The 9,238-nt window shown below is 46.4% G+C and overlaps 1 protein-coding gene across 6 annotated transcripts in view; it reads left to right on the forward strand.

The window, feature by feature from the left end:
• Window positions 1–7,211, forward strand: part of mib1 (MIB E3 ubiquitin protein ligase 1) — an 89,245-nt gene extending 82,034 nt beyond the window's left edge. For 2 of the 6 annotated variants that reach the window (XM_063219332.1, XM_063219334.1), the window contains 4 exons: window positions 985–1,056; window positions 3,216–3,287; window positions 4,011–4,111; window positions 4,561–7,211. In XM_063219332.1, the coding sequence (XP_063075402.1) occupies window positions 985–1,056; window positions 3,216–3,287; window positions 4,011–4,111; window positions 4,561–4,701 (386 nt within the window). In that variant the 3' untranslated portion in view covers window positions 4,702–7,211. The remainder of the gene's footprint in view (window positions 1–984; window positions 1,057–3,215; window positions 3,288–4,010; window positions 4,112–4,560) is intronic. The other 4 variants (XM_063219336.1, XM_063219335.1, XM_063219338.1 and 1 more) reach the window with 4 other exon arrangements.
• Window positions 7,212–9,238: the final 2,027 nt, after the last annotated feature.

A 9,238-nucleotide genomic window follows, 5' to 3' on the forward strand; every position in this document is an offset into this window, starting at 1 on the left:
TGATTAGGGTTTTATTGGGCTGTTCTTGTTTGTTGCAGTTTTTTTTTGCTGAGGCAGACGCTGTGCTGTGCTGTGTTACATGCCAGCAGTAGCAAAGCCAATGTCTAATGCACGGCTTGGTGTTTAGCAAATGGTTTTGGGTGTGTCTTGTGTGACCCCCCCCCTCCCCCCTCTTCGTTCTCATCCCAAGTGGAGCCGCCTCTGGCCCATTGCCTGCCTCAGTAGCTGGGAAACATCATAGCAAAGAAGGTGGATCTAACAAGAAGCGTCATTTTGTTTCTTTTCCGGTATCCACTTTATGTCGGGTGAACGCCCCTTTAGGAGACCTTCGGTAGGAGACCTTCGGAGTCCTGAGGTTGAGAATCAATGAAGTCCCCTTAGTGCTGTAGATGGCGGTAGCGCACGTCTTGCGAAAACACCTCAAAAAGAGAAGAAGAAGTAGGGGACAACGCCCCCTTAGGAGACCCAACTTCAGCACACGCTTTTGCATTGAGTGGGCGTGTTTTGCGATATCTTGGTTTAATTCAGTATTTTTGATCATAGTGTGCCGTTTTACCGCAAACCCCTCTCACCCCCCTCCCCAGAAAAAACAACCAACCAACCACTGAGGTCAGAGAACACATTCAAATAATACCAACCCCCCCACTGCCAAACTGCTTCCTCATCTACCTATAACCCCCCCCCACACCCCCTCTCCCCTTCTCCTCTCAGCCCCTCTCAAAAAAACAACTGCAGCAGTGGCAGACCTTCTCTCTGCTCTGACCAGCTGCTTTGGCTATTGCTCAGCCCATGTTTTTTCCTCTGCCATGCTCTCCTTCCTCTCCTCCTCCTCCTCCTTCTGCTATGCTACTACTGCTCCTTACTCCTTATATGCCGCCGCTCCTCTGCTCCCCTGTGTTGGGAGCCATGTTGAGGCAATGAGGCCTCAGGAGGTGCCGGTGGGGCCGTGCTATGACCGTAACACTGTGCCTGGTTGCTTCTCAGCAGGGAGCTCTAACTCTGTGGCAGGGGGCTCGCAGGAACTTCTCCAGCCCAACAATCTGGCGCTAAGTTGGTGTAAGTATTTTTATCAAAACCCCGTCCCCCCCACAACAACAACAAACACCACAAAACTAGTCCCCACCCACCCCCCCAAAAAAAATTCTCCCCTACCTACCCTTGCCAAACAACGTCACTCCTCCACCATCATCACTACCACTTTGCCCTTTCAGATGCTGACGGTGCCAACATCATTGGCTCATGTCGATCTGCCTCCACACACACACACACACACACACACACACACACAGACATACACAGACACACACACACACACACACACACACACACACACACACACACACACACACACACACACACACACACACACACACACACGTGCATGCACACAAACAAGCAGACACACACGTGCACGCACGTTTACGCATGTACACATGCACATTCACAAAGGTTTCTGTCAACGAAATATACTATATACCATATACTTCAAGGTTATGGTAGCCACTTGCAAGGTAGATGTACAGCATGTTTAAATGTATCTACACTAACTCTTCAAGTACACTTCTGATTAACACACCACACACAGCCTCAAGATCACTAGAAGACATCTCAAGAGACAACTTAAGTGATTGAACAATAATTGCATATTGATCATAATCAACCGTGTAGAACAACTGTATGCTGCTTTTTTAATTATTGTTGGTTATCCTGTCAAGCTGTTTGCTGAAGCCATGGAACCTGCCTGCGATCATCCTTGGTTGTTGTTAGTGTGCCCTGACAGAAAGCCTAGACACGACAGTCATCTTGCTCCATGTAGTTACAGTACACTGACCTGGCCTGAAGTCATGTTGTGCCCAGTACAAACCCCAGGTCAATCAAGACTTTCAGTATGTCTCAAAGTGAAGGGTCCTCGCCTTGCTAGGACGAGTGACGGCTATTTTTCTCTGGTTTCACCAAAGAGTATTTAATTCAGTGGTGTAACGCGCTCAACTCAAACCTAGTAAACAACTGGGTGCTCATTCCTCAAGAATATATGAAATAAAGAGCAGGACAGCACTCCAAGTTTTGTGGTTTATTGCCCGTCAGACGTTTCAGGGTTAACCTTCTTCAGTGTCGGGCAAAATGGTGAAATGTTTGCCCGACACTGAAGAAGGTTAACCCCGAAACGTCTGACGGGCAATAAACCACAAAACTTGGAGTGCTGTCCTGCTCTTTATTTCACCAAAGAGTGTCAAATAACAAGCTCTAAGTGTAACTAACAATTGGATACTCCTGCGAAAAATGGGCGTTACGCGTCTTAGCAAGACTAGGACACTTCACTTTGAGAAATAGTCATGGTGTGCCAGTCTCCTAGTGCACCTCCTTGGAGAGATGTATTGGGGGTCGCTCTCCCACCATCACACACCCAGCAGTAACCACAGCACCCGGAGCATACCTATGTTCCCAGAGTCCCATGTTCCCAATGGGGTGAGCCTAGGACATTTTTTGTAAAGTATTTTTGGGGGCTTTTCAAGCCTTTATTGTTTTTTTTATTCATGACAGGACAGTGGAGGATAGACAGGAAGTGAGTTGAGAGAGAGAGAGATGGGGAAGGGTCAGCAAAGGGCCCGGGCCGGAATCGACCCCGGGTCGGCCGCATAGCAGACGAGTGCCCTACCATTAGCGCCACGGTAGGGCTAGCCCAGGATAATTTTAATGTGAATACAGATGAATATTAAAATGGAAGTCTGCAACTGTTTTTTAGTCATATTACCTTGAACTGTCATGGGGTTCCAAAAGTAGTATATGAGATGGCCCATGAGGGGAAAAAAAGATGAGTTCTCTAGCTCCCCCCAAAACCTGTAGTCTTGTTTACAAAATTTCAGTGCTGCCTTGCTTAGTTTAACCAAACAGGTTCAGGGATGTGGGTAAGACTTCGCTGGCATTTTAGAGGACGGGACAAGAAGTTGAATACTTCTTTCGGCTAGAATTGGGAAATGTGCATTTAGCGACTGCAGATTTATCGTTTTTCATCTTCAGGCCTAATCATTCATGTACGACTTCCAAAATCCCAGAATCGAAGCTTAGCATGTGCCAACCGGAAAATGTACAGAAGGCAGCTTCAAACTGATGCTCCTCTGCTCCCTTTTGAGGGAGCCATGTTGAGGCGATGAGGCCTCAGGAGGTGCCGGTGGGGCCGTGCTTTGACCGTAACACTGTGACTGGTTGCTTCTCAGCAGGGAGTTCTAACTCAGTGGCAGGGGGCTCGCAGGAACTTGTCCAGACCAACAATCTGGGACTAAATTGGTGTAAGTATTTTTTTATCAAACCAACCGGAAAACGTACAGAAGGCAGCTTTAACCCATTTTAACCTGATGATATGTTGTTTGACCTTTGGTGCCTGCAGACACATATACGCTGCATTCAGGCACTTGAGATTTTAGCTTTTTTAATAAAAATGTGGGTATGTTACAGCTGAATGAACACATTCTAATACAAGATGAGGGTCTCAGGGTTTAAATGCAACTTATTTCATGTTTTTATGTGCATCAGAGGCTAAGACATTAAGGTTGTTATAGGCTGAGGGTAACTTTCCCAACAAGGGCTTAGGCATTCAGCAGGCGTTTTTTCCAGGTGCTTTAGGCATCAATGGGTTGAACTGTGTCTAGACCACAACCCATTGCTAACCCTTCACTGTCAGAATGAGAACATAGTGGGGCACTGTGGCACAGCGCCTAGGGGCACCCAGGTTCGAATCTGACCTGGTCCATTTCCCAAACAATACCCCATCTCTCTCTCCACACTCACACTTCACTGTCTTATCCGAAATAAAGTTAAACAAAAAAATGTATATTTATATCTTCAAAATAAAAAAAGAATGAGAACATAGGACCTGAGGAACATGGGGCTAACCCTGCAGCATCCACCTTTCTCTGATGGGCTTAAAGTGTAACAAGGCATGTTGTGTCCCCCCATCGCACCTCCGCCCCATCCCTTCCCTTCCCTTCCCTTCCCTTCCTCCCCCATTGCAGCCAGCGGCAACATCCCCGCCCTGCAGAGGGACAAAGACAACACTAACGTCAACGCAGACGTGCAGAAGCTACAGCAGCAGCTGCAGGACATCAAAGAGCAGGTAAGGATGATTCATCATTACCTTGATTCATTCTTGGAGGGCCTGGTTTTACCAGGGGGGAATGGGGTTTGCCTAGATCAGCCTAGAAAAGAAGCTGAAGAAGGCTTAGGCCGAAACGTCTGTCTGTCTGCCATGCTAACCCAGTATTAAAACGGCAAGAAACTGATCCGGGAGTGCGGCTTTTTTACTATACATGAACTTTGCTGTTTGCTCGCACCCAAAGACCTTGTAAGAAACTTTTCGGAGTTGAGCGCACTTTCTCTACTAAAAGTTTGCCTAGATCAGATCATACATACAGTAAATAGGGGTGGGGTAGCTTTCCACTAAATTACCAGGCACGGTATGTTTTGGTGTGCACGATATCAAAGTCCAAGTCGTACTGAAGGTGCCGCTCTGTTGAGATGTGAAAATGACACGTGTATGTGTGCATGTTTGTCCTCTCTCTACAGACTATGTGTCCGGTGTGTCTGGACCGGCTGAAGAACATGATCTTCATGTGCGGCCACGGCACCTGCCAGCTGTGTGGCGACCGCATGAGCGAGTGCCCCATCTGCCGCAAGGCCATCGAGCGCCGCATACTGCTCTACTAGAGGCTGGGGCTTCGTTTTGGGGCCTCCTCCACCTCCCTGCCATTGCTCTTCAGCCCACCAGACAGACAGACAGACAGACTGACTGACGCACAGGCCGCCAGCAAGCAAGCAAGCAAGCTTCTCTCATCCACACACTTCTCTCGGTGTATGCAAGACTTTTTTCTGCCTGTCTCTCGCTCTCACTAAGCTGCCAGTCATCAGTGTTAAGGTGTAGACTCATCCCGCAAAAAAAAAAAACAACAATCCTGGTCTGTCTACTTAAAAAAAAAAAAAATCAGCAAGTATCATCCTTTCCTGTGTATCTTGCAGAACATTTATTCCCCAGCTATTACTTCGCAAACCTCAGCCAAGCCCCATCCCTTTTTCCACACCTGTGCACCAAAAAGACGTTGTTTACTGGTGAGGTGTCAGATGGCTTCTGTGCTTGTCAGTTGATCCGCGGATCTCCCGTCTCTTTAGTCTGGGTCGCCATGGACACGCTTGGTCGAGAGTGTAAACATCGGTAGCAGTTGTGTGTACAGAGAGAGGACTGGAGGAGAGGGGAGGGGATCCCTCTGGAGTCCTCGTTCCCTGTGTGTGCCTCTGACCTCGCGCTTTTATGTGTCACCGCACATGTCGGCATGTAGTCAACCCCACCCTTTCTCCAGCCTTCTCCTCAGCTCTCCAAACCCACCCTTACACAACCGCACTCCTGTCCCATGCCCTCCTTTATACCCTTAGCCAACCTCCTGCTAGCTGTTTATTTTATTATTATTATTTTTACAATAATGTAATCTGATGCAAGCCTAGCTGTAAAAGATGCAGCCCATTGAGGGTTTTTTAAAGGGCTCTGGGTACTTGTAAGCGTTGCCCAAGCCTTTTGGATCCACATGCAGCCTGCTGTCATCTCGTGTTATGGCAGTCACTTATGTGTTACACGCCGTATTGGGGAGGGAGGCATGTTAAGCCCCCTAGTGTTGTACCTTAGTCAAAAAGCCGTGCCATCTCCCGAACGGAGATGGTTTTTGAGACATTGTTTCACCAGTCTCACTCGACTGCCATTGTGGAACACTTTTACCACTCTGAGAACCCATGCAAACATTGTGGTAGAATTTACTGATCATACCATGGCAACCATCATGGTAGTGTTAGTGGCGCATGCTCTCTCCCACATGCAAAGAGGTCTTGGTTGGGTGGAGGTTACTGATTGATCAGACCCTGTCAATTCTCAAGTGTAGTATTTGGTCAGAGTGAAACCCCACACTAGAGTATTACTGTAGCATCCCACCAGCCCTATCCCTTAATTTACCCCCCACCACCACCCCAAAACCCTCGCCATAAGGCAATGGAATGTGGGTTTGTTACAATTGTGTTCAATAACCCCCTTGTGCTGTCTAAGGTTTCGAAACAGGATTGTGTTGGTTAGGCATGTGTGCTCACCCTTGACCATCACTTTGCAAGTTTAAAGTGGGGGGACTATGATTTAATTAAAAACTAATGTGATTTTCTTTTTTTCTCTCTCAATGTTTGCTAATGACCATAGAGGATTATGTGCCATTGTTTCCAAAAAAGAAAGAAAGAAAATGACCACACCCTTGGCGGATAAGGTGCTGTTTACCTCTTTTGAAGAAAAACAAAAACATTTTTATTTAAGAGCATCATCACGAAAAAGCCGATGAAAAGAGCTACAGAGTACAATCTAATATAAAGCCAAGACTACAAAGCCTCTACTTTAGTAGTGATAGAATAAATTATTTTATATTGTTACCAAGGTATAGAATGAGGGATATTTCAGATTGTTTGAAAGGTTAGCCTTTTTTCTCTCTCCAAAGCTGTCAGCCTCAATGGATTAAAAATAATATGACGAGAATTATGATGGAATTTGGATGTACTGTACATCAACACTTTGTTTTCTTTTAGTTCTGTAGTAATTTTTTTCTTGACTGTACTCAGTCTAATGCAAGTTAAACTGAACTGATCGCTGTCTCTCTTCACGTGTCCTGTTTTTCAACCATGTTTGTTTATTGTAAGGAGAAAAGAGGATGTCCATGAGTTGTGTGTTTGAGTGTGTGTGTGCGCAGGTGTGTGTATCTGAACCGGACCAGTGTCTTGAGGCATCATTTCAGTGTATGGCATCCTCTTGCAAAATAGAAACGCCTTGGTAATGTTCTGTTTCCATCTTGACTGCCAAGCACAAAGGTCCTGTTTTAGAATTATGGAAAACGTAGCTTCTTTTCTTTGCCTTTTTAACCCATTTTTTTATCAATTTTAAAATGATCATATTGACATTTGAAGCTAGATGCACTAACGTACTTTAATGGTAGTATTGTACGGTGTTACAGTAAAGGCCTATTTTATACCTTATTTCTGTTTTTAACAGTATCCTGGTTTCAAAGATTTCACTTCTCTCTTCTTTGGCATGAATGTTTGTGTTGTATGCGGTTCAGCCTGTATCATTAAAATGCTGTCACCATGTATTGTTAAGTGCTTTTAAAGGAAATGCATTGCTGAATAAAGGTCGAAAGAAATGATTTGCTGTCCGTTTTTATTTATCTTCTGATAATCTCAGCCATCAGTGTGATGGGGCCCTCGCCATACCAGTGCTGAGTCTTTGGCATGTCTTCCCTAAGATCCCCTCCCTCCCTTCCTCCCTCTCTCTCTCACTCTGCTCTCGCCATCCGTCACTCATGCATGCATATGTGCGCAGCACAGAGAGACGGTGCAAGCCTATTTGAACGAGCAAATAAAAAGTGCCAGTGCAAGGGCTCCTGACAGTAAGTAGTGTACAGCCCCCATCTGTCCAGCGGGGGGCCCCGTTATCCCCTAATGATGTGATGCATTCTCCCCGAACGGCGCCGGTGACAGACACCCGTGTCTGATGCGTCGCGTGGCCCTGGCCTTGAGAGGATGCGAGGTGTTGAGAGTGTGTAAGGCGTTGCCATCAGGACTCCGGAGCCGTCCATGGCCTTATTTGTAAACTTAATGGCTCTCCGCTGTAGTCGAGACAGGAGACAACGGCAACTCCAACACAGCTGCCGGGCCTTTGCGATTGCTTGAGCAAAGGAAAAAGAAGAAAGGGGAAAAAAAACAATACGTTTTGCTCCCCAAAGTGACCCCTGATACCGTGATATTTTCAATGCGCTTAAATGAGATTCACCAGGGAAGAAAAAAAACAGCGGGCGAACGTGACATTATCTGCCTGTTGTCTGCTCAAGTCGGCACTGGGTGCATATTACAGGGGCCCACACTGATACCATATCACTCGGCTCATTGCTGGTTCAACGCGGTGTAAATTAAAGAGCCCTTCATTGCCAAGGCTGAGTGGCCATCAAGGCGTTGACGTGGAATCAATATACATCACAGCCTAATGACGGTTTTATTGTTATTATTCTCACGAAAATCTATTCACTTAATTTTGACTTGAGCGTGGTGATGGTGGGTGTTGGGACTGGGGAAAATGGGGGAGAACTGCACCCTAATGTAAATATAAGGGCCGTCTGTGCTCTCTGAACGCACAATCTCTCCCCTACTATAAATTTGGAGAATTAGTAGCATCCACTTGTAGCGTATATCCTTTATCTGTTCCTTGTAGCCTTTCAGTGAAATCTGCCTGATATATTGAAATGGGGTTATCAAAGTGAGTGGTTTTTCATGATTTAAGCCAATGCTTGTTAGAGAGTGAAAAAACCCTCTTATCTTGTCTTATCTTAGTCTTATCTAGTCTTATCTTGTCCAGAGATAAGTTCATTTGCTGGATCCTGACCGCCAGATTGCTGCGGAAAGGGAAAACAAGTCCAGCTTCATTCATGAATTTGAGGTGTGTGCGTGCGTGTACGCCTCTCATCCTGCGTGTGTCAGACAGCTTAAACGCCAACTTCCACTTCCACTCATTCGATTACCACCCGTATCTGCATGTTTAGTGTTCAACGGAGGCAATGCCAGTGTGGTCCTCGAGACATCTCAAGACAGACCAAGAAGGAAATGGCAGAACTGATAAAAAACAGATTATGAATCGGCGAAGATAACCCCTAACCGACTCAAGGCTGCACCAAGGTGTCTGGTGTCGCCACTAGGTGGCAGTGTTCCCCTAAAACACACAGCACTGTCTGTGCGGCACGCCATCTCAACATGTGAAATCCTTACGCCAGGATTGAGCCTCTGTGTTGTATAGCCATTCTGGTCCATTGAGCAAATACCAGGCAATACCAACCAACCAAAAACAAGGTAATTGTAGTGCTTAAACATCAATGTGCGGCGGCCCTGCCTTGCCAAGCGGTAGGGCACTCGTCTACCACGCGGCTGACCCGGGTTCGATTCCCGGCCCGGGTCCTTTGCCGGCCCTTCCCCCATCTTTCTCTCCCCACTCGCTTCCTGTTACCACCTTCACTGTCCTGTCATAAATAAAATCAAAAAGACAAAAAAATAAACAATCAATGTGCAGGCTAAGGTCACTGATGAGTCACTTCCATCCCCGTGCCCCCACAAAACAACAACAACAACAAGGCTTCCCAGGTTTCCCTGCTGTTAAGCAGCTTCGTGCAGCTTTTTAAGGGCTTTC

This window comes from Engraulis encrasicolus, chromosome 16 (assembly GCF_034702125.1).
Source record: "Engraulis encrasicolus isolate BLACKSEA-1 chromosome 16, IST_EnEncr_1.0, whole genome shotgun sequence".
In the NCBI taxonomy this organism is placed as follows: domain Eukaryota; kingdom Metazoa; phylum Chordata; class Actinopteri; order Clupeiformes; family Engraulidae; genus Engraulis; species Engraulis encrasicolus.